The sequence below is a fragment of the Acartia tonsa genome, chromosome 9 (genome assembly GCF_053477335.1).
Source record: "Acartia tonsa isolate MP-2025a chromosome 9, ASM5347733v1, whole genome shotgun sequence".
In the NCBI taxonomy this organism is placed as follows: Eukaryota; Metazoa; Arthropoda; class Copepoda; order Calanoida; family Acartiidae; genus Acartia; species Acartia tonsa.
The window spans coordinates 26841759-26869174 of NC_137268.1; the positions used below are offsets into that span (position 1 = coordinate 26841759).

The 27416-nt window shown below is 31.8% G+C and overlaps 1 protein-coding gene across 1 annotated transcript in view; it reads left to right on the forward strand.

Moving 5' to 3' along the window:
- Positions 1–27416, forward strand: part of LOC145328644 (uncharacterized) — a 146839-nt gene that overhangs the window by 110106 nt on the left and 9317 nt on the right. The window contains exons 7-10 of the mRNA XM_080172410.1: positions 1036–1157; positions 9680–9797; positions 13143–13211; positions 22883–22965. Coding sequence (XP_080028536.1) covers positions 1036–1157; positions 9680–9797; positions 13143–13211; positions 22883–22965 — 392 coding nt within the window. The remainder of the gene's footprint in view (positions 1–1035; positions 1158–9679; positions 9798–13142; positions 13212–22882; positions 22966–27416) is intronic.

Sequence of the window (27416 nt, forward strand, 5' to 3'; positions counted from 1 at the left end):
CCATTTAGATCCCTAAATTTTAATTGATTAAGTCATTTAGCCTGCAAATAGAAAAATAAAATGATAATAGTAGAGAAGTAACTAAAAATAGATTTTTTTATTGCCTTATTTAAAAAGCTTTTTAAAAAAATCCCCCGTGTTTAACATGATAAAGACGCCCTTTTAATTATGAAGTGCGACTTTTGCCATCCTCTATTAATTATTAAGACATTTTAGATGCTATTCAAATTCTTTTTATAGAGTAACGTAGCTACTCTATTATTTGCGTTGTCTGTACGTCTTTAACGTTTAACTAATTATAATTTAAACACTGCACTGAATCAAGGTTATGCTCCCAGTAGAAAAAATAATTACCGTTCCCATGCCCCAAATATTTTATTTATTTTGAAAATAAGAGGGTTTTAGTTCTCACTTTAGTTAGCTAGTTAGCACTTATACTGTTTTTGACGCATTTTCAAAAATAAGAAATTAAAATTTAAAATCTTAATAAAAATTGATGTGGGTTATTATTCTTATTTTTAACTCTGCAGTGTGATTCTACATGTGTCAGAGTATATTGTTGATTCTCCTCTGTGCCAAATTCTATAATAAGTATGTCCACAATTGTCCTTGTTTTGCTATACCATGTATATTTACTTAAAGATGCTTTTCAAATTTGTTTACATAGCACTTTGATTTTAAATGCATTACGGTAGGGATAAAGGGATTTAGAACACTAAGAAAACTAATATAATTTTATTTTCTGCCAATATAATAATGATTATGGAAAAAAAATGACGATATTGAAAAGGAAATGTTAATTTCTTAGAAGCGATTTTTTTGGGAGGGTTGAGGTTCTTTCCCTCAAAATATATATCCTTTCTGTGTCCTATAAAAATCTACTGTTTTAGTGAGATCTTTTTGTACAGACAGTTGAATAAGTCATTCTGTTACTTCTGTGTACTTTTGTTTTAAAGCAATAATAGTCAGTCTTATAATTGTTAAATATTTCTTTAAAATCCACGAATTATTATTTTATTTTTTTCTGTTTTTCAGTACATCATAACTGATGCCGTGTCAACGCTACTGGCCATAGTTACCATGTTCCTACTCTTGAGGCTGGAGTGTACACAGATCCTGAAGGAGGCAGAGACTCTCTGGAACCAGCCTGCAGCCAGGTAAACTTTATAGTCTTCATGTTCCTACTCTTGAGGCTGGAGTGTACACAGATCCTGAAGGAGGCAGAGACTCTCTGGAACCAGCCTGCAGCCAGGTAAACTTTATAGTCATTATGTTCCTACTCTTGAGGCTGGAGTGTACACAGATCCTGAAGGAGGCAGAGACTCTCTGGAACCAGCCTGCAGCCAGGTAAACTTTATAGTCATTATGTTCCTACTCTTGAGGCTGGAGTTTACACAGATACTGAAGGAGGCAGAGACCATCTGGAACCAGCCTGCCAATGAATGAAAAAACGTATTTTAAAACGTTGGTTACCAATATAATTTACCGTCCATTCTCCTCAAACACATGATACAAAATCATCAAGACGTTTTTTTCTGGGCGCTACGCACATCCCCTTGATCACCTTGTTTATTGCCTTGTTAAAGCATTTGATAAATTGTTGGCCATTGTAATAAGTTTATTAATGAATGAAAAGTTCCACCACAAAATAATTTACAAGAATAGAATAAAAGCAGGGATAAGTTATCACAAGAATTAATGGATAAATAATAGATATATACTTCAGATAAATACCTGGATTGGGTACTTTTTTCGTCGGCTAGCAAACTTCTTTCCGCTCTTTTGTAGCGACTTGTCTGTATTAATATTTCCGACGCTATTGGCTGATATTCAACGACCCAACTGAAAGTTGGTACAGGGTCCACGGGGTGGGGGATAACAGTTATTTAATCCCTTCCCCCTTTATTGTTTTGCTGTATAATACCACAAGAAAAAATACTTTTTCATTAAAATTTCAAATAATTTCAATAATTATTTACACATTTACATAAACACATTATTATGAAGAGCATTCATCCCTCGCTTAGTCCGCAAGATAATTTATAAGACTTTAGAAGTATAAATGCAGGGACTGGGGATTAAGACACCTGAAGAAATTTTTGCATCCAATTTAAAATACGCCGTTTCCTAGACTATTGTAGCCTCTATTTAGTACTTGGGGGAATGGGGGGGTATGTAAGTCAACACTCACTTTCAATTTTTGTTTCACAAAGAAAAAGAGAAATAAACGTCTTTCGGTTAGGTTTTTTTTTCCAGGAGGCTGTGGAGGTAACCTTCTCTAACTAGCTATAAACCCTTCCTGGACATAAAAGAAACTTTACAGTAAAGAAAAACCATATTGGTCCAGCGGTTAGCAAGATCCTTGGCTAAACACAAAAAAACATACTTTTACTTTTATATAAGGTTAAGAGATACTATCAAAAAGATATTTAAAAAAATTAATATTTGGTCTCTCAGAGGCAAATAGTTTTTTCTCCAGGTTCCTTATCCCTGTTTCTTTGTATAAATGTGAGAAAAAGTTGAATATTAATCCTTGGACTCTATGTGTCCCTTCAAATCCTACAAAAAATAAATGATTTGTGTAGCAAAATCAACATTTTATCATTTTTAATTGAAAGCAATGATTAAGAATTTTACTGTGCAGCTACTAATGGTTACACCCCTAGAATAATAGAAAATACGAAAGGGGTGGAGAAGGGGCAGAAAAACACATCCAAAAACTTTTAGCTTTAAAAAATCCTGTTACCTATATGAAGCTTTCGAAAAATTAAATACTCAATCAGTTCAGTGGTTAGCTAGTTCTTAACAGACAAACCTTGCTTATTTATAAATTAATTCCGACTGTATATATATTACTGTTCTTGTTATACCACATTTTTACTCTTTAATTGTCTTTATATCTTAAAAATTGCTAGAAAATATATAATTTTGTACTGTTTTATTGGAACATTATTTAATTATGTATTATTCTAAAAACAAACAAAACTAAACAATTTAAAAATAAATTTATTTTTCAAAATTTTTGAAATATCTTTTCATTGAATTAAAGTTAATTTAGGACTAAATTAGAATTTAATTTAAATTCAAAATTACAACAAATTAAGTCATTTACTTGAAATAACCTTTTATAAATTTTATTGTTAATGTATTATTTCCTGCTTTTATCATTTAAACTGAAGTTATATATCGAATATAACCTCTTAGCAATTCAAATTATATAAAGAAGAATTATGTATTTTTGTTTGTCTATTAAGACCATCAAAACTGACAGATTTCTTCATTTTAGATAAGCTTCACATGAGTGCTGGGATTTTCAAGTTTTTTTAAAATTTGCTGGATTTAGACTATTTTTCTCCTGTTTTCATTTCCATTAGATTACAGAGCCCCTAGACGCTAGGGCGCAGCTTCTAGTTACAATTAGAATAACAAGGATGACAACATCTATAAAAGTGAATTAACATAAGTATTATCCAGAAGATGTTGATCTATCATAAAGTTTTTTTTTATCATTTTCCAACATGATCATTGATTATACTTTTACTGTTCTAATAAAATTATTCCTAAGTTTGTTAGAATCAAGATATTTAAAAATAATCATCACATTTAAGCTGGACATACCGACATTTAAAGAGTTTCTTCGCTGAATTTTTTTTTATTAATCCTATTGCAAAGTTTCAATTCAATTTGACAATTTTACTACTATCGATTCAACGATCAAAGCAATACATATGAACAATCATTTTAAAATCTACAAATATAAAAAGCTTCTCAAAGTGTGTGGTAACAAATTCTAGAATATGCCCCCACTTTTTTTTATTGCTGTGTTAATTATTTCTAGCTGGCGGTGAATATAAAAAACGAGAATGACAACATCCATAATAGCAAAGCTCAACAACAAACATTGACAAATGTAGAGTAACTTTCAACATAATCTAAAAGTTTAAAATAAAGTTTATAAATTTTTTAAATTATATGATGTTTAATATGGATATAATTTTGAATGTAAACGGGCTAGAGGCTAGCGACAAAGCAACTAATAACAAATAGAACATCGTTTAAAAAACCTCCTAGAGTTGCACGCTTTCTTAATTATACCTAACTCTTTCAAGAATCATCATGAAAATTTAAAAATCGATAAGTCGATTCTAAAATACCCAAATTAACTAATTGAAAGTTGAGTTATCCATTAGGGACTGACGTACGGATGGACTGATCTAAATTGTTGAAAAGCTTTGCTTTTACAGCCGAATATAAAACTGACCCTCACTAATTAGGACCATTATAAATGCAAAGAGAAGTGGCTCCAATTCAAAAAAAAATGTTTTAAAGTGTATTTAAAAGCGAACTTTTCAATAATTGTGTTCTATCCGTACGAATGTAATGGTTAGCTTTATTGTTAATTAAAGCATGTTAGAATTGTACTATCAACTTCAATTTGGATGATTCCTGAAACAGTAAGGCATGATTTAGAAAGCGTAGCAACTCTATAATCGTTACCAGAAAGTCCCTACATTCATTTAAAACATGCTGATTTTTAACTTTTTTGACGGCATTTTTATGATAACTTTATCATATTCATCAAATTTTTCTATATTCTATATCCATTCATACAGTCGCCATTAGGCTTCTACGTTTAACAGGGAATCTTTACGATACCGACAGAGTACTGTGTCCAAATTCAAATTAAATTCGCAACACTATCAAAAATGGCAAACAAAAATTATCAAACTTAGGAGAGAGGGAATATGGAATATATGGAATATATCTTTATTTAGTTTTCTTCCAAAAATGTGCATAGATTGTACATAATTGTCCATTTTTGTGTGCCGAATTAGAATGCCGGGAATGGGGAAGAGTTAAAAAGGAACACAGTAATAGTGTCTGACTGATTATGACGTAACAAAAAAATTAGCCAATGAGAGGCCACTATAAATTTTACCATTGGTCAATAACGACCTCTCATTGGCTAATTTTTTTTGTTACGTCATCAGTCAGACACTATTACTGTGTTCGTTAAAAAGCCACAACCTCCCTAAACTTTAATTTAAAAGGAGGGTAACAAAAGTTTCGTAGTGTATTACTAAACATATTAGACGTTATTACAGAGTAGCTTTGCTTCTAATTGGTCCTTTGTGCCAGTTTTACAAAAAAAATTGCCACTCTTTAAAGATGGGGAAAAATATCTGAAAAATAAATGTACGTGTGTTTTGGTTCAGAAAGATCTCTAAAGTAGGTTTTAAGCTATTTTGCAAACATGATATATTGTTGTTTTTTTGGTTCCTTTTAGCAGTCAGTGCCTTTTTTATTAAGAGATATAACAATGGTCTATAAATTAATCTACCACTTCATCCCACAATTTCATAAACACAATTACAGATTATAAAAAAAACTTTTTGTGAATTGAAATCATTTCCAAAGGGTTTAAGCTAACGAATGACAAAACGAACTTGAGTTTGCAAATCATAAATTTCATTTTAATATCCCCCCCCCCTTCCTAGCATTTTTTAATTTACCATGTTTTACAAGAAATTTATTGGAGACAAGAGTTGTATAATGTTTTTTTTTTTAAATCCATAGTCTACTCCCTCCCTGTGTTATACTAATTGAAAATGAAATGGCCAATCTTTTTTGAAAGCGAAGCTACTCTGAAAGTAATAATGTTGGTAGGTTTAAATGAGAAAATTAGTTGGTTATCCCAATACACCCATTCCTCCCCCCAACACCTCTGTATATTATTTTAAATTGTAGGAAATTCTGCCTTTATGGGAAGATATTTTAGAACCTCCATTCATCTATCGCCGTTAAAACATTTAGACTAATTAAAATATCTCAATTGAAATATCCCTTAATTTACTATCAATGGGGTGCACAGGGTTTTATCAGGGTGTTGTTAACTATAATGGGGTAGGGAAAAGGAAATGCAAGCCTACCCCTTCTGCTTTAATTTAATAAGATGGCTCTATTGAATACAAGGATGACAACAATCACAATGTATAGACTGGGTGAACCTAGCTCGAAATCTACACAAACTTCAAGCTTTATATCTTAAATACAAGCCGAGAAAGAGTAGCTGCGATACTAAAAATTTACACAAACTTTGCTACTATTGGACGTAATCACCCTTGTTTTACTTTTTTTCATTATTTTGATATCTTTTGATGGTTGGCATTTACAGAATACATTTTAATTTGGACAATAAACAAGAATATCAATTATACAAATACGCGCAGCTTATTCAAAAAGTTAGTGACATTTACCCAGTAGAGCAAGTTGTTCGAAAGTTTAAAAGTATAAGATCATATAACCACTAAAATACTGCTTCTGAAAGTTAAACTAATATTTGGTTTTAAAAACATCCTTGCTACGTACATTTTAGTAAATGCACCACATTAAAAAATACTTGTAATGTCTAACATTTTTTATCCTCCAAAGACAAAAGTTCGTTTTTAGGGGTCAAATTAATCCATGGATTATTTAACAGAAAAAAAGAAAATATTTACAGAGAAGCTGCGCTAATTACAATAAAAGTAGAGGCGTGCAAAAGGGGCATTTTCAATGATGATACACAAAATTACCCCTTCTGTATATTGAAATTAATGGTTGAAACTTTTGAACATTCAACCTAATGAAATAACCAATCAAAATTCACTGGAGTCCCCAAAGTTGTTTAATTTTTTAAAAACTTTGGGGACTAGTGTAATAAACAGCCCATTGTCCACTCTCTCTCTTTCTCTTTTCTCCACCCCCTAAAATAGTCAAGGGTGGTGTCAAGCCCCGTCCCTGGCAAAACCCTATGCACGCCACTGACTGAAAGGCTTTAATTTTAATTCCTTTCATGTTAAATAATACTTAAAATTTTATTTGAATTCATGAATATTATTTTGAAAATTTCATTATAATTCAGTGGACAAATTATACCCCCCCCCCCTCCCCATTCTTAAATTATTCTTTACTTGAAGTCATGCCCCTAGAGGCTATAGGGGCACTTGTGGTTGGTTGGGGGAGGGGGGGGGGGAGTCGACCCCACATGTTCAAATTTAGTTTTAAAAATAAAAATTAAAAAAAATAATAGGGAGGGGATTTTTTCTAGGGGTGATTTGTTATGGGTTGGTGATGGAACCCTAACCAAAAAATAGGTATAAACCTTCCTAGAAATAAACATTCTGTTAAATTTCTTAAATTTTCTACATCTAGAGATTCATAAGATAGGTTACATAGGGCTTGATATGTTAATTAGTCATTTTTTCTGTAAGTTTTTATAAAAAAAAATAATATTTATGAAATTATAGATGTTGTGATTCATGTTTTTACTTTAAGGGATTTTGAGGTTTGGTTACTTCAATATTGTCAAACAATAAAAGCTTTCCGCAAGGACTAGAAACAAGTTTTGAAAGGGGTGAGGCGGAATATGAGATCACTTGCCAAAAAAGGAATTTGCCTATTTTGCATTAAAATCAAAGGGGTTCTAAATGTTTCATGTTCGGGCAGAATAAAAAATGTGTTCGCGTTGCTGTAATTATTTTTTTTCTGTGCAAAACAGGGATCTGAAGTGATAAGACAATGCACAATAAATTTATATAAATCTCCAACAATGATAAACAAAATAACTCCTTTTGTAGGTTAAATTTATGGCAAAAAGTTTGAAAACTGCTAGTTTTAAACCAACCAATCAAGGTTTAATAAAAGTACCCTAAGGTTTTAAGCTATCGAATTAAATTTAAAAAACCACAGTCAAATGTCCCACCCCTCCTTGTAATCTAAGCAAAGCAACTCTAAAAGGCAAACGTTTTATAGTTGTGGTGGGAATTTGTAGGCATCTTGCACCTGACCCGGGGAATTAAACTGTAAATTATACTAGTCCCCAAAGTATTTTATATTTATATCTCATTCGTTAGCCTATAACATTTTTAGAGACTTTATTAAATATCGGTTGGATTGTACATACTTTTTTATCCAATAATTTGATCCACAAAAGGATAATTTTGTTTACCATAATTAGAAATGTACATCACTCTCTTATCCTATCCATTAAGATCCCTGACCCTCTCTCTCATATAGTTTAACAAATAATTTACAACCCTTTCTTACCCTTGATATTTACAAAAGCAAAAGCCAGAATAATTTTATTGTCCATTCTCCTATTAAAAAGCTCCACTGCTGTTGGCCTAAATTGTTCTTGTTAAATGTAAAAAAATGTACATATTGTTAATAATTAATTGAAATTGCAACACTTAAAAAATCCGCTAAAATACAAAAGAGTTGCAAATTATTGATATGTATAGAGTAGATGCGCTACTAAAAATACAATACAGTGTTTTAAAACTACCCAAAAACTTACCTTTTCATTTAGGGGAATAATAATTTATCTTCCATTGCCCATCCCTTAATCCCTGCATAAATCCCACTTTGCAACACTTACGGAATTTGGCAAAAAATTGGCAACCGCCGGGAATATTCTATTTGGACTATTAAAATAATTTATATGTACACTGTTAAAATTAATTCTTACACTCTCTAGGAGTTTTATTACACCTTTCACCTTATCAAAAACCTTTGCAAGACCAAAACAAAGTGTCCTTAAAACTTTTACACCTCTTATCTTAAATTGAACCAACTAATTCTTTATAATAAAACTAGCGGATAATCCCTTAGAATCTAGGGGCTTGGTATTCTATGAGGGAGTATGAACGATAAATTTACTATAAACTTAATTACCCCTTCTGCAGATGAAAATTGTTGGTCTTGTAAAAGTTCAAAAAAAATAAGCCAGCAAATGAACGAATGTTTTTTTTGTTAAACTTTGGGGACTAGTGTAATTAACAGTCTAAGGTCCCCTCCCTCCCTAAATATATCTTACTGTATGCTATATTAGTAGGAAAATAAAATTTCATGGTACAGGAGTAATTTTTAACAGTGTAGAATTAAACTAATAAAAGATTAATACCTTTCAATTATATGCCAGTTTTTAACACCACTTTACTCTATACTTGGACGTTTTTGTAAGACTGACCAACTATCCGACCAACTGTCACTTAGAGCATATTATTAAAAATGACGGTTTTGTTAAGCTTTTTATAGTGTCTATAAAGAATGACGTCATGCTTGCCTACCACTGGTCAATCAAAATGTATACTGGCCTCCCATTGGTAATTTAGTCTGTAAATTGGATTAACATTGGTCATTTCATAGGCACTATAAAGAGCTTTAGTTTTGTATACAGACTATTTTAAATCTAGAAACACAAATATTAGCGTGACTATATAAAAACAAGGATGAAAACTAGCAAAACAGAAAACAATCATGGATGGAAAAACAGAAAAAGTTATAACGTTGTGGTCATGAAAAAGAAATCTGTAAAAAAATCAGCTGTTTGTCTTTAACAAGTTTAACAAACGAGAAAATTTCATTTCTCCTATTGCGTTACTGTCTAGCGGACGTACGAACAGATCATTAGTAAATCATAGAGTAGCTTTGCCAATAAAATTAATAAAAAGATCTATCAGCACAGGTTTTTATAATAAATGTATTTTTGACAATGGACAATGGACGACAAATTTATGCACATCAAAACAAAATTACATTTTCTTTTTTTTTTATTTCTTGAAAAGTTTTGACACTACTAGTTTGGAACCAACCAATTAGAGTTAATAAAGGTACCCAAAGTTTTTATCTCTTTCAGTGAGGCGGGCACTAACTCAACGGCTCTGTCCAGCGGAGCTAACAGCGGCGCAAACAGCCCCGAGATTGAGCGACATGTCATCCGTCCGGTGGAAACTGTCTCTTCACCTCAGTTCCAGGTATGGTACTAGTTGTAAGAATGGTTCGAATCTCGGCTCGACACATGTGTCATAACTAAAGACGTTAAAAATAGTTCCTAGTGCTGCTATGTCAGGTGCGCGATTTAAATAGTTAGGGAATGTCTTGGCCAAAAAACAGGCGCAACAAATTATCAAGCACATTTAGGACTTCTCAGACGAAGGTCGTGCAATCAAAGAGTTGATTGTCCTTAGTTCGTTTAGCTGTGTAATCATGCACTTAGCAGTAGCAAGATTTGATTCAGAGATACAACCAAAATAAAATCTAATGGTGTATCTAGTTCTCTAGAGGTTAACCAGGTTATGTTACTAGTTGTATAGAGTAGCTTTGCTCCTAAAAAGGACGGCCAAATTGCACGACATTTGTAAAGTATCAGTTGAGTCTGTTTTTTGGCCAAGTTATTCCCCCTACTCTATCTAAGTATTTTGCCCATCTGACATAGCAGTCATAAACTCTTATTGCGAAGTTTAGGGCAGATGTTCTAGCCCGTCACCTACCCGACAATGAGTTGATGCGCTACATGTTCTGCCACAGTCGCGGATAAGGCTCAGAAACTAAATTAAGCGTTACAATTTGACCTCTAATTTCTTGAAATATCTGCGCTACTATTAACATATAACCGTCCCCGTTTTTGACCACTTAATTAGACGTTAAGTGTCATCTGCCTTTTTAAGAAGAATCATAGCTAATATAAAACAAAATAATTTTCATAAATTATACGTGTTACTTGATTTGTTTTTGGGTTAGGTAAAGTAGGATTCAAATGATTATTGCTCTCTGTAGGGGTACTTTTTTCTATAAAAAGGGTATTTCTTCCTTATTGATGTTAATACCAGTATGCTATGCTTCATTACAGTTTTTTTATTTATATCGCTTTCAAGGAAATCATCGTTCTTGTTTTCCCATAAAAAATCTTGAAATAATTATTTATCATCCCATTATCAAGGTTTATTTTTTTAAAGGTGACAATATTACAAAAAAAACAGCTCAAAGTTAGCTTAAAGTTCAAACTATTTTCCTAGATTTGCACTGCACTAATAACTAAAGACGTTAAAAAAGAAACATTTGACGACCTTTGAACTACATTGACCAATAAACAGGCAAAACTTATGAGTACCTCGACTATCCCCAAAAGAAATCGCCTCTTACAATCCCTCCCCCCTTGATGGGCCTCTAGTGGCGCAGACGCTAGTAGCTATTCTATAAAGTAAGGATTGCTTTATAACCACACTAGCGGATGAGCCCCTAGCATCTAGGAGCTCAATAATCCCTAACTTTTTAAAATGGTTGCATCAAAAATATTACGTAATTTATGATGAACACTCTTAGTGATATATTTTTGCGGCTTTCATTAGTAGCGCAGCTAATCTATAACTAGGATATTTCTGTCCGTACGTCTATTTCTGTCTCTCAGACAAAATTGTTTTTGTTATAATCCAAAATAAAAAAATTCAAAACAATTTGATATAACATGTGCCCTCTTTAGGGGGCGTTAGACTATGAATTATAATATGTAGGTGCAAACATTATGCCAAATATACCAAGAAATCACCATTTCAAAAATAATTACAAATTTTATTAATGTATAATCTGAAATGATTAAAAAAATGCTCTCTTTTTATTATGCCTAACTTTTAAAGAAATCATCATTCAATACTTTAAATTATCATAACGATATCTGTTTTGGACGTATGTTTGAACGACAGGCATACGGACATAAATATTAAATTATAGAGCATCTACTCTAATGTATAAAAGACAAATGTTATTTTTATAATAATTATTATAATAATTAAATGAAACCATCTTCAAGGGTAAAAAATGAAAAAATGACAGATATTTGAGGACAAAATTTGTAAAAGCGAAGATTTAACACACATAACTCCAGTCCGTATGTCCGTATAGCTAAGATCAGTAATTCAGGCATGTTAGAATCGTACTATTGATTTTAAACTTAACAATGAAAAGATTCAGTTTTGAAAGCGTAGCAACTCTATAATCTATTGCATGACCGATGTTTGCCATGATCTTGATTTCTGGAATGATGATTCCTAATACAATGATATGTTGACCCCAGACAAATAATTTGCGACCGACCGACAGACTAACAAACACATAACCTGAAAGAATTGCTTCCTTTCCCAAAACCAAGAATTATTTTATTTTCCGCAAAATTAAAATCTACCAAATGTTGATAATTAATAGTTGATTTTTATGGTAAAGAAATATTAAATATATTTTGATATAATTAGATGGTGCATTAGAGTCTTAGATATTTTATTTTTATTCTAACTTTATTATTTTATTAAATTCCCTCGTTCTGTCCTTCCGTAACGAATAGCTCTTTAAACATATTAGAATTGTTCTATCGATTTCAAACTTTTTTGCATGATGATTCTATAACAGTTGTGTAGCAATTTTATAATCGTTTCTTACCAAGAAGTCTGTGCGTCCATTTAAAGCATAAAGATTCTAATTTGTTGACAACAACTTTTTGTTTGATATAATTATCCTATTCATCTGATTTTTGGTATAATGATTTCTAGAACAACAATGTGAACCATCCATAGAAATCCCAAAATGAAAGTATTACTGTATCGTGTATTTACGAAATTTTGTAGAAAAAAAATTACAATTTTGTTTAGACTTGCCATTCTTGTTACAATGCAGTTATTTAATGAATAGGATATGTCTGACTTAAGCTTAAGATCTCAATAACCGCTGAACCGATGAGGCTGTGCTTCTTAGAGAATATACCTACTGGTCCTTTGGTGGTCTATTACAGACTACTTGAGGGGTGTTCTATTGCGGGGGGGGGGGAGGGCCTTTAAAGGGTTTTAATGATAATTGCTGAAATATATCTGATTGAAATAATGTAGAAATTATGTATAAATGATATAATAATGGAACTTGAAAGTGGAGCTTGATAGCTCAAGTGGCAATATAAAAGTGTTTCAGCCTACACCATGACGACTTAGGTCCAAGCCCTAAGAAACTATGGCTAATCAATCAATAATGGGTATAGAATATGGCAGTATCGTTATTTTAATCAGCTGCGAATATAACTTTATTAGAGTAAATGAAAATGTGGTGTAATATCCCATTAATAACATATCCATAATTACATGTGAACTACGCTAATAATAACGCCAGCAACGTTCAAGTAATAATATATTTATTATTACAGGTGATCTACGCCAATAAAGTAATAATGTATCCATTATTCTAGATGAACAAGCCAGTAAAGTAATAATCTATCCATTATTACAGGTGAACTCTGGTGCAACATCCAAGTAATCCAAGTAATAATATATCCATTATTCTAGGTGAACTACGCCAGTATCGAGGAGAGGGAGAGGCGCGAGCTCAACAACACCGCCATGGCCTTTGAAGAGGTGAGTTCACTTTATAATTCACATTAATGCATAATATTTTTACCCGTTTCCACCAATTCAAAAATATACTTTATCATTATGTGTATTGTCCAAAAGACCTCTAAAGCAGTGGTCTACAAAATTTTTTAATTTGTCAATCTATATAATCTTGTGTATCTTATCCGTTTTTCTTCGAATTTTTATTTTTTTTGGGGGGGGGAAAGAAAATTGTGTTTCTTGGCAGTTTTTTCATGTGATTTTCATTTTATGTATAGTTCTATGAAGTCACATGTTTCCATAATTAGGTTTGTCCGTTTGTATATTGGTTATTTAAAATATCTGTATTGGTTGATTCAAACTAACAGTGTCAAAACATTGCAACCAATTTTTGAATTATTTAAGTTACTCTATAAATTTTTCGTCATTTGTCTTATCCCTTTAAAAATATACATGTATACCCCCCCCCCTCTCCAAAAATTATACTATAGCCCCACTAGTTTAATTCCCCCCCCCCCCTCCCCACTCAAACTTAATTATTTAATGTTTAAACTTATCTACTATTATTTTTCACGGATTTTTTTGCGAGTTTTAATAAACATCCAAATCTTGTCCTTGGTCCTGTAAGACAAAAGGCGCTCTATGTGTGTGTTTGTGTGTGTATGTTTGTGAGTTTGTGTGTGTGTGTGTGAGTGTGTGTGGGTGTTTTATGTGTTGTTTCATACATCTTTTTACTAACATCAGAAAGGAAGGGAGATTTATTTCAGGGAGGTAGGGCTGTTTATTACACTAGTTCCCAAAGTCTCAAAGTAATTCTTATTCGTTGGCATAACTTAAATACCTTCGGAACTTATATTGATTTTTGATTGGTTGGTTCATTTAGTTGAGTGTCCACAAGTTTCAACCACTAATTGTAATCTACAGAATGGGTAATTTTGTGTATCATTATTGGGGATATACATCAACTTATCGGCCATTGTCTTATCCCTTTAGATCCCTGGATTTATTTAGTAATTTTGATTAATATTAATAAGGTTATGCTTATTTATCAAGATTTAATATCGCAGATACTCTATAACTAGAGTATGTATGTACGTTACTACGCTACAGTAAGTTAAATAAGGTGGAAAATCATATCCTATAATATAAAGTAGTAAGGTTTTTTTTTAGTCTGAGATATCAATGATTACAGAACTGATTGTGTTCTCCACTTTCAATCTTCGAATACAGATCCCCTAGATGGTATGAGCAAAACCACTAGTAAACAAATATAAAAAAAAATTAATCAAATGTAATATTAACAAAATATTTCATAAGATTTGCTATATTTATACATAATATAATAAATACTATTGTATAGTTTACAAAGGGGCTGCGCCCTAATACCTAGAAGCTTTAATTTCTGGAAATAATGGGGTTTAACTAAAACCATCCTAAATTTACATTCAAAATAGCTTAAATTCATCCAAGAACGTGAAGTTTATAGATTCAGTTGTTAGAAAGATCTCAATGGACCTACACAGTAACACACACAAAAAAAACTTATCACTAATCTTTTACAAAAATAACAGGATGTATCTGTACCGAAGGATCTCTTTAACCGCTTAACCGATATGATTCTTCCTTACAGTGTAGCTTTTCATAGTTTATAGGGAAGTTTTAACTTTTTAAAAAGCATATCCTATCATATAAAGTAGTAAGCGTTTTTGTCTGTCCTAAAGGATTTCGCTAACCGCTGAACCGATATTGTTCTCCTTTACAGTGAAGATTCTCATAAGTCCTGGGAAGGTTTTAAACTATTTTTAGGGAGGGTGTTTTTACCCCCAGCCCCCCTAAAAATATCTTTCTACCCTTTCGAAACTCAAATTTAAAATAGAATGAGGTCGACTTTTCCCCCTCCTAACTTAAGTGCCCCTAGAGAGTTCTAGGGGCGAAGCCGCTAGTAATAAAGAAAGTAATACTGGCAGTGAACAGAAGGTCACTCAGTTTTTCTTCAGATAAAATATCCCTCCCAGACTATATAATATGTCAACACAAAAAAAACATTTCCTGAAATTTTGAATGTCAATCATAATATTATTCAAAGTTAGTCAGGGATTTAAAGGGATAGGATAATTGCTGATAAATCCCCCTAAATCCTCTGTAATGATACATAATTCCTGGTTGAAACGTTTGGACACTCAACTTAATAAACCAACCAATTAAAATTCAATAAAAGTCCCCAAAGTTGTTTTGCCAATGACTATTGAAACGTTTTTAAAAAACCTATGGGACTAGTGTAATAAACAAATCAATGTCCCTTCCCTCCCAAAAAGTTAATCCTGTAAAACTTTGAATCAATTATTGACATACATTTTCTTTGTCTTAAAAGTAGTTATGGCTGACTTAAATTCGACATGATTTAAGCAAGATTAAAGTTTTGAGGATTCGTTTAAATCTTGATTGGTTGGTTTAAACTAGCGGTGTCAGTCATATATACTAAAGATATCAATTTTGAGGAAATTTTTTGAAAATCCTAATAGACAAATGCGATTTTCTCGGCTATATCATTTAAGAATTCTAAAATACGATGGAAATGTAACTCACTGTGTCCGTCCGTTTGTTGCTTTGCTTCTTTTAATTGATGTCTTGTTTTGTTTTGTTGCACTTAAATCTAGAATAAAATAGCCTCAAACTCTCCTAGGACCTATAATGAAGAACTCAATCAATTCAGTGGTTAGCGAAATCTTAAGGACCAAGAAATATGATAATTGTTTTTTTGTCCATTAAAATCTTACCACTGAACCTTTTGAGTTCTCTATCTAAAGAATATTTATATTCTTGCAAATACAGTTTTAAGCTATTTTATTCCTTATGTTTAGTGGCGTACAGAAGGGTGGGTTTATCATTTTCATCGTTTAATGGTGTTACAGCCCCCGCCCACCCCCATTTGGTGAATCACTATACACGCCACTGCTTGGGATGTTTTTTTTTCTGTAGAATAATGGTCCGTACCCGAAGAAGAGACAATTACCAAATTTTTTTCTCTTTTTTTTATATCCGGCGCGAGCTATGTTTTGCATCAAGATACAAGCACAACAATATCACAAGTAGCGCAACTATCTATATCAAAATTAGTAGTTAGGGGGACGTTGGACATTTAACTGTCAATAATACTGGTACCCAATGTTTTATATACACGCTCTTTCATGGGTTGGCTTAATTTAAACCGTTGGCAACTTTGATCAGATCATGATTGGATTGTAAAAACTAACAAATATTTCAATCTACAGATGGGTCAATTTTGATGATTATAATTTGGTAACAATTTTCAATAAATATACTTTGGATAATATGAGTGATACTATAGATCTGTTTTTTTGTGTACGTCCATTAGGAAACAATCAAAGCTTATAGAGTAGCTGGGCTCCTAAGACTGGTAAAAGTGATATGACCCCATTCACCCTATTGTTTCCCTTCAAATTTTCAAACAGGGAGATTAATGGATAAGACAATGGATTATAAAATGATGTAGATCCCAATAAAATATAGAACAAGATATTGGTTGAAAAGTTTATACACTTATAGATTGAACCAGCAAATTAAATTTTATTTAAAATGCTCACGGTTCAGATAATTGTTTTTAAAAGTCTAAGTTCTAGTATAATTTACAGTCCATTGTCCCCTTCCTTCCTGAATATTGCAGTCTATTTCAGATGCAAAGCAAAGCTATTCTAATAGTCTTTCCTACAAAATTTTGGGCTGCTATTATTGGAATGCCGTTACTGGATTATTAAGTTTTATTTATTATGAAGTGAACTGAAAATTATATTTTTATAAAAACACTTTCGCATTTGTTGGCTATTTTTTTTATCAAATATAGATTGATTGGTTAAACGAGCACTGTGCAATCTTTTTAAATAAGGGATAATTTTGTTTATCAAAATTGAGGATATACATCAATTTATCACCAATTGTCTTATCCCTTAAATTACGGTTTTTACTTTTTAGTCCTGTTTTACCACTGAATACTGTCGTCCTTGTTTTACTTTATTTTTATTCTTTCAAGGAGAATTTAGATTTATATATGGTTGAACTACTTAAATAATTATTTAACAAAATATCTCCGAAATGGCCTTTTAGTTTGGATTTATAAGACATTAAACTTTTTAAAGAGTACAAAAAACATTGCCCTTCTAAAATTAAACTCTTATTTTACATTTTGTATTTTGTTAGTTGTCACATTACTCTTTACAATAAACATTAGCATACCAAGGGGGGGGGGGGGAGGTTGAGAGCCCCTCCAAAATATATATAAATGTGTTATAAAGATTATATCGTAGACACCTCTAGGCTATGAGCTCCTTTTTCATTGTACCTAGAACAACTAAGCGAACAAAAAAATTTTGTTCACAACTTTTGTCTGCAAGTTCTAAGTTGTGCATGACAAAGACGTAGGCCTGTTTCTGGGCTGAAACATTCCACCCTGCTCTCACTATTATCGCCAATGGCAGTACTAGAAAATATTGGAACTTCTTTATTACTTTAATTATGACATGATTTAAGCATTGAATATAAATTCTATTAAAAAAAACCTTCATAATATTACACAAAATCTTTATTATTAATACATTGTAGACCCTTGTGGTCAACGGTTTTTTTAATACCTGTCTAGTTTTAACTTCAACACATAAAACTATTTTAACCTGACACCGATAGATAGTTAGATAGATAGATAGATAGATAGATAGATAGATAGATAGATAGATAGATAGATAGATAGATAGATAGATAGATAGATAGATAGATAGATAGATAGATAGATAGATAGATAGATAGATAGATAGATAGATAGATAGATAGATAGATAGATAGATAGATAGATAGATAGATAGATAGATAGATAGATAGATAGATAGATAGATAGATAGATAGATAGATAGATAGATAGATAGATAGATAGATAGATAGATAGATAGATAGATAGATAGATAGATAGATAGATAGATAGATAGATAGATAGATAGATAGATAGATAGATAGATAGATAGATAGATAGATAGATAGATAGATAGATAGATAGATAGATAGATAGATAGATAGATAGATAGATAGATAGATAGATAGATAGATAGATAGATAGATAGATAGATAGATAGATAGATAGATAGATAGATAGATAGATAGATAGATAGATAGATAGATAGATAGATAGATAGATAGATAGATAGATAGATAGATAGATAGATAGATAGATAGATAGATAGATAGATAGATAGATAGATAGATAGATAGATAGATAGATAGATAGATAGATAGATAGATAGATAGATAGATAGATAGATAGATAGATAGATAGATAGATAGATAGATAGATAGATAGATAGATAGATAGATAGATAGATAGATAGATAGATAGATAGATAGATAGATAGATAGATAGATAGATAGATAGATAGATAGATAGATAGATAGATAGATAGATAGATAGATAGATAGATAGATAGATAGATAGATAGATAGATAGATAGATAGAAACTTGCCTATATGACTATGTACGTTACCATCTCCTAATTTTCTTATCTTATGCATGGATGTTTTTTTATCAATGTACTTTACAGAACATCTCCTTATTCAGCGCAGCTATTCTATAATTAGGGTATATTACTACGTCAGTCCAACAGTCACTCATAGTTGCCTCTACATTGTCAATGTATTTTTGCCAAAAAATATTGTTAACTATTGCTATTGCTGCTCTAGTTGAAGACTAAATAATGAATAAAAAGCCTGTATGAAAAGCAATGCCATGAAAGATTAATATTGATTATTAAGAACTGACTGACTGATTAAGACTTACATGTAGGGTAGTTTTGCTTCTAAGAATCCAGGAATCTTAAGGGATAAGACAATGAATTATAAATTGATTATGAAAAAAAATATCGCTTGAAATTAATTATTGGTTGAAAAGTTTATTCAAACCATTCAAGATTTCAAAACGATCCTTAAGTTTGTAAGCCAACGAATGAGGACATGTTTATAGACTTAAAGTACTAGATAGATTTATATTCAATGTCCCCTCCCTCCTTGCAATAAATCTAACTTTCAGAGTGTCCTTTTTTTGCTCATCGCCATTGGTGGCCCAATTTTAGTGAAGAGGATAATCATTACCATGGTGTTCATACAATAATGTGCAAGGTTTTTGGAATAGCAAATTAAAATATTATCATGTTGTTCATACAATAATGTGCAAGGTTTTTGGAATAGCAAATTAAAATATTATCATGTTTTTCATACAATAATGTGCAAGGTTTTTGGAATAGCAAATTAAAATATTATCATGTTGTTCATACAATAATGTGCAAGTTTTTGGAATAGCAAAATAAAATCATTTCTATGATGTAAATGCAATAACGTGCGAGATTTTCAGAATAGCAAAAAAATATTCCAATAGTGTTCATACAATGAGGTTTTCAGAATATAAAATAAAATCATTACTTCAAGTTGTTCTTACATAATGTACGAGGTTTCCAGAATAGCGAAATAAAATCATTTCTACATGCTGTTCATATTACAAAGATTTTCAGAATAGCAAAATAAAATATATATTTAGGAGTCTTAATCTTTAAAATATCAAATAAAGGGGTGGGCTTCCTTTTAATGCATTTACCTCTTACAACAAACTACACAGTATACATTGCTTAGGGGTGCCTGGGATACCTGACTGCTTTGAAAATGTATTTTTTGGTATAAATGATATAAAATTTCAATCCAAATAATTTTTAGCCCCCCCTTCTTCCCTCCAAACAGAAACTAAAAAAAAATGCTTATAACTTTGTCAATAAAGGGTTAAAAGCTTAACTTAAATATTTCTATGTCAATATATTGCTGTTTTTAATAATAGCAGTTTTAATGCTAGGCATATGTGTAGGAAAAACTTTGCATCCTCATTCAACAATCTCATGCATTTTAGGAAAAAAAATTTGCCCAAGAAATATCCTTTTATTTTGAATTAAGCATAAACATATATGATTTCATTGTTATGATCAAACTAGTAATGCTTATAAAGTTATTAGAGTGATGGGGGACTGCTATGGCATAAAAACAGTTGCAAATCATTGTGACATGCTGACAAAAGTGTTCAATCAAATGTTGGGTAATCAAGTAATAGGCCAAAGTAAAAGATTTGTTAGGGAACAATAGCCATATGATTTAAGAACAGTCAAATAAATATATATTTATATAATCAAGACAAATACCTGGACCAAGTGTTTTAAACCTTTTTAGTCTTTTTAGTCTTCTAACAAAGTGCTTTCTGCTCTTTTGTCCAAACTTGATAGTGTAAATATTTCTGACACTATTTGCTGACAGCCAGAGATTTAGATGAAAGTCGGCACATGGTCCACAGGGTGGGGACATACAGTTATAACCGTGTTAGTAATTGTTTCATGGGACGTTTGTAACAAAGGATTTAATTCCATAAATAATTTTGGGGTCAATTGGCACAAGTGGTTGAAGTCAGCTTTTTGGATCTTTATGTTGATCTCTTTATCCCAACCTAATATTCAATTAACCCATCACAAGAAATTATCTCTATGCATTTTTAGGTTGTAGTACATTTCAACCAAATAAAAAAAGATATTTTGTAATTTCTTTTTGGACAAAATAATGCCACGGTCGTAGCAGTCATGCGTCTTGCTTCATATTGGAAGGGTGACGCAAATTTCATATCTCAGTTTTTGCTATTTGATTTACTATTTTTCTCTTTAAGATAAAAGCGATGCTTGCTAGATTATCTATTTCGCTATAATATAAAGATAAATTTAATAATATAAGAAGATTAAAATTATTGTTGGAAAAGTTTTAACATAGCTGGTTTGTACAACTCAATCAATGTGAAATTAAAGTACCCCAAGATTTTTAGCCAACCTATGAGACAACTTGATAATAAAACTTTGGGGACCTGAATATTTTACAGTCCAATACCCCCTCCCTCCTTGGTATTTCATGACAAAGATTTAAATAGAAAAGTAGATGTAAAATAAGACATAATAGTTTGATTTTAGCTATTCTAATATTTGCTAAAATGCGGGAAAACCACCCAACGTTTTTAATAGCGACCTTGTCAGCTACGTTTTGTAATAACATATCAAAATTTATTTGGTTACAGTAAAACAGAAGACTGATAATGTACACAAATTTGAAAAGTACAAGGGGAATATACTTACACACTGCGTCTGAAAAGATTAATTGATTTTCTTTTAAAGTATATTTTAGTAAACCCTGAGAAAAAACAATTTGTACAAACGTGTACAATGTACAAAATCGAAACCTGAATTAGCCCATCATCAAATGCTTATATGGTACAAGAAGAAAAACTATATCTACGCCAATTTTTTTCTTAGGGAGAGAGTGGACTTTAGACTGTAAATTACACTGGTATCCACGTCATTTTATTCATTGGCTCAAATACTTTGGGTACTTTATATTATTGAATTTTGATTGATTGATTCCAAACGAGTTTAATAGTCATCTTTTCAACAAATAATTCTTATATACAGAAGGGGTAATTTTTATTATCTTAATTGGGGATGTATGTAAATAAATTTATCTTCCATTGTCTTATCCCTCGAGATCTCTAGATTTACTCGGCTTCTAATAAAGGTAGAAAGCTGATATTTTATGTGTAAATTCCTCTTAGTTTTCTATATTTCACTTTGTCTATCTGTCCATTAATATTATTAAGTAGGTAGATTTAGATATATGAAGGAAATGTAATCTTCTAAGCATCTGTATGAAATTCTAAATAAATTACTTTATAATTTCTTCTTTACTTTTTCCATCCATACTTTTCTTGATAAAATTTCTTGCTTTTTTACTTACTAGCGGCTGTGGCCTTATTATCTTATGCCTCTATATCAGAAGGAATAAGAAAGGGCAGAAACCATACCCGTACTTTTCATTAAAAAAATGGCCTAAGACCATACCGGGACCTATAAGAAGCTTCACTGTAAAGGAGAACCATATAAGGGTTAAGAGAGATCCTTTGCTACAGACAAATAACTTACTTTATAAAATAGGATAGATGTATTGTCATCCTTGTTTTTGTTCTATAATTATTTGCAAGTTCTTTATTTGCTTTCTCTCTCTTTATGTTTTTTTATATCTAATTAATCATAATCATTGTTAATTAATCTTTTGTGTAGCAAAGCTACTCTATATTTCACTTTGTATGTCAGTCAGTCAGTCCGTAACGCTATTATGGAAATATTATTTTCTTGGCTGCTGGAATTATCAGTGAAAATGCGCGTCTAGTCTATACATTATTTGCCCGTCTGTCTGTCAGTCAAGCTTATATTCTATAAATTACTTTGTTCGTTTGTCCATTCCAAGATTTTGTTATGCTTTGCTACTTATGGATTTGTCATCCTTGTTTAATAGCAAAGCTTTACTGAAAGTTGCATAAAGGCAATGGACGTATAAATTTATTTATAGACAACCTTAATTATTATGAGCATAATTACCCCTTCTGTAGATTGTAAATCATTTGTGGATTACTTAAGACACACTGCTAGTTAAAACCAGCCAATTAAGTGCCTAATATGTCTTAGCAAATGAATGAGAGAAGAATTTACAAAACTTTGAGTACCAGAGTAATTTTAAGTTCACTGTCTGTAACAAAAATAAACTCGACAAATAATAAATTATTTCTTTTGCAGGGAATTGATCTGGAGCCGATTGACTTTGAGCACTTTATTGACGAGCCAGACCTCAGCAGGAACCATCTGGAGAGAATGTTCAGGTATAATTCACTTTGTCCGTCTGTCCGTCCGTCATTCCGTATAAGAAACCTGCGATCGTAGCTCAACACCTGCATCTGCTCGTCGTCTTGAAGGCGATAGGTTCGAATCTCGACTTAAAACCGCGTCATAACTAAAGACGTTAAAACTGGTTCCTACTGCTGCCATGTCAGGTGCGCGACAGAAATAGTTAGAGTAGGGCGAATGCCTTTTGACAAAACTGGCGCAACTCATAATGACTTCTAAGACAAAGGTCGTGCAATCAAAGGGTTTGTTGTCTATAAGGCGAATAGATGTTTCAATGTGCGTGGAGATGTCTGGATTCTAAAGCGACACCAAGCCCCCTAGAGGTCATCAGTACGTAAAGCTATGGAGGAAATGCCAATTTCTCGGCTTATAAGCATATGAATTTTTTTGAAGATTCCCTAAATTAATGAGCATTCTGTAAATAATGAATTTATGATTCACTTTTTCTGTCTGTCTGTCAGCCCATCAATCCGTCAATCTATGGAGGAAATGTGACTTTCTCGGTTCCTAATAGATAGAGACATCTGATTTTTTTCTTAAGATTCCCTATATCAATGAACACCTAGTTTATATTTTACTTTGTCCGTCTGTTCATCCGTCCGTTCGTCTGACAGCCAGTAAAGCTATTGAGGAAATGCGACTTTCTTGGCCGGCTTCTATTAGAGGTATATAGACAGCTGATTTTTTTCTGAAGATCTCTATATCAATGAGCATACAGTATGAAATGTACTTGAACCGTCGGTCAGTCAGTCGTGCTTCAAAAATATGAACATTAACATATATTTAACATCTTCAAGGTTCCGTGATTTTCTACTTTCTTAGTCTAAAGATGTTTTAGAATTTTAAAGTAAACAAAGGGAGATAAGAGTATAAAAAAAAACAATATATTAAGAGGGTAATTGTAGAGTAGTGTTGTTTCTGTAGTAAAAAAAATTATCTAAAATGACAATTAATGTTAAAATTTAGATAACAAAAATCTTAAAAATAAAGTTCACAAGTGTATTAATCAGGATAATGAGGGATAAGGAAATCAAGCATATATTTTTTATATAAAACAAACTGTATATCTGTCTGCTTAAGATCTCGCTGGATCGACACGGTTCTCCTCACAAGGTTTATAACAATCTGGGTAACCTCCCTTCAAGCAAAATCACCCTTGGGGAAAAAAATACCCCTTGAAAAAAATATGTATTTTCTTTTTCTTTTTAAAATTAAATTGGAAACTAGTTAGTTTTTAAAAAGAAAAGTAAAAAAGAAAGTAATTTTTTTCTTGGGGCGTTTTCTCTTGGGAGGATGAAGGAGGACTTATTCGGTTCAACAGTTAGCAAGATCATGTGCTACATACAGGCAGACAGATAGACATTTATATGCGGATAATCATACAACATTTTTATAAGAATTCTTTATCCGTTTCATTTTTCTATTTTTGACATTTATCTGAAGAGAAAAAAGAAGTTAAGTTATTGATGGTGGGAATAAGAATTGGGAAAAGTATTATAAAAATATATCAGTACCCAAAGTTTTATAATGTTTTTCTCTTATTTGTTAGCTTAAAAACTTTGGAAATTTTATTAATTATCATTCAAACTAAAGTATCTATACTGTTTCCACAAAAGAGATTGTTTATCATCAAGAGGAATTTATCAGACATTATCTTATCCCTTTAGATCCCTAATTGTTATCAATGAACAGCCATTTCCGAGAACTTTAAGGGCACATCCAGCTTCTGTATTGTGTTGCATGCTTCTCATATACATAGATATTGTAAAAATTCTAAGCATGTGAAAAAAAATATCTTACATCACGTTTAATTACTTTTTAAAATATTTTTTTTTGTTCAAAATTCTTTGTTTTTTATTTTAGTTGTTATGATTTCAATACAAATCTTCAAATGTCATTCTATAGTATTATGCAGTAAGGCTTTTTTGTCTGAAGCCAAAGATCTTGCAAATTGTTGATCCAAATTTTCTCTACTATTCAGGGAAGCTTTAGATTTTGGTCTGGTTTTAGGCTATTTTCCTGACCTCCCAAGCCTTTCCCTAGAGGCTAGGTGGTGCGATGCAACCAGTAAAAATATATTTTGCAATAATTTTTCCACCAGATAAAAAAGATGTTTGCGCCTGTTTTTGGATCAAGGCACTTCCCACTATAGGACCGGTTTGAAGCAGAGAAGTCCGTAAAAAGCCTAAAACCATCCTGTGAACTGTGTTAAGCTTCCCTAAATAGGAAAAAATCAATCAGTTCATCGGTTAGTGAGATCTTAAGGAATATACAAAAAAAAACTGCATTACTTTATATAATAGGATAATTTCATAATGGAGGGGGGGAGAAGTTTAAAATAAGAACACAATAAATTATAATTTGTTGCTAAAAAGCTAAATATGGAAATAAATTTAAGAAATAAACATTACCATATAAGTTAAGTACGCTTTTATTTTCATTTTAAGGATTTTCAACCCAAAGTGAATAGGTGCAAGTATGCGTGTTTAGGAAGGTCTCAAAAACGGCTAGAAATTTCTAGGGAACGGGTATTGGTCCAAGGCATGTTTTAGGCTATTCTGTGGGGGAATATGGCCCCAGTAAGATTTTTCATTTAGAACAAATATTTAGTTTTTCTTTTGGTGGAGGGGAGGGTGTAATTTCCCTACACTCCACACCCCTTATCCCTCCTAGGGCGAAGCAACTAGTATCCTAAGTTGTATTATTTATAAAGTCGAAGGCAGGAAGGGATAAGACATTAGACTGTTAAATAAACCGGTAACCAAAGTTTTTTGACACGACCTTTCTTTTTTTACTTTAAACCTATGGTCAATTTTATTAAATCTTGGTTAGGTTGTACAACACTTCCCAAACTTTCCACGATACTACAGGGTTATTTTTATTTATTATCATGGGGGATGTACAAGATTTAACGGCCATTGTCCTATCCCTGAGGAACCCTGCGTAGAAGGTCATTTTTCTAAGCCTGAGTAGGGAACGATATTCAGCAACTTTTAAAAGATAAATTTTCTACTTGAATAATACTTTTATAATAATTGTAATGAATACAAAACAATAGTATATGCCTTTGTTATTAAAACTAGTGGCTACGTTCCTAGCAACTAGGGGCTCTGTATGAAAGGGGGAGATGCCATAAAATAGCCTAAAACAATCCTCAGCTAAACTTTCCTTAAATCTAGAGTTCAATTATTTGTACGTGTAGTTAAAGTAATACAAAAAATAACTACCTTTTTTAATGGGATATATTTATAAAGCATGTAAAGCAATTATGGATTGAATTGAATTGCATCAGATCGCTCCCTATCCTCCTTTTGTATATTAAGTCGAGAGATTGAAAAATAAGTGTTTTCATTTAAACAAGAGAAAAAATAAGATAGCCAAAACTTAATTTTATATAATGAGTTACCCATCTCTCATCGGTGAAATAATCGGTCCAGCCGTTTACGATATCTAACGGCACACTTGAAGATCACATATTTCACGCCTCTATTGATTTAACCCTTAGAGCTTGCTTTAGCCCTGCACTCCAGGGTCTTTCAATAACCTAACCTATCTTCTCCACTTACAAATAAACTGGATTAAAGCAATCAATTTAATAATGGCTGTTGCCACTACACGGATTGACTCTATTTATAGAATAGTTGCACTAACAATCCCTTTTTACTCGTTTTTGACAAACACCTAAGCACACCATATTATAGGCATAAATTTCGCTAAATAAACATATCCAAATTTGGGATATTTAAGCAGGAAGGGAGGGGACAATGTACTGTAAAATATTCTGGTACTCAAAGTTATTCCTTAAAAAAACTTTAGGGGGCTTGATTTGATTGTACAAACTAACCACCAATACTTTTAAGCTATAGAAGGGGTAATTTTGTCTATTAATTTCGAGGATCAATTTATCATCCAATGTCTTATGACTTTAGATTCTTTAGCAATATATTGGGAAACCTAATATTTAGGAGATATTATAGAAAAACTATGCTAAATATGTGAAGATAGGCCAAAAGTTGGTAAAATTTTCTACAGGAATTTGGCAGACAATTGTACTTTTTTTTTTGGGGGGGGGGGGGTATTTCCCAATAAGACAAGTAGTACCACCCCTCTATACTAATTTTTTTAAATTCTGGTATTAAGTCTAAGATTAATTTTAATGTCCAATTTCTTTTAATATTCGTAACATTGCACTGTAAATTTTGCTGGTAACCAAAGCTTACTAAACCCATTCTCTCATTAGTTGGCCTTAAAACTTTGAGGAACTTTAGTAGCTTTGTCCAAACTCTTCCACCAATCATTTTAGTTTACAAAAGGGTAAATTAGTTAAAGACAAAAAAGTGGGTTTAAATTTAATGCTATGGCAAGTTGAAAGATGTTGCTAGATTTTTTTCACTGCATACGCCCTTAGAAATAGCACCAATTTTAA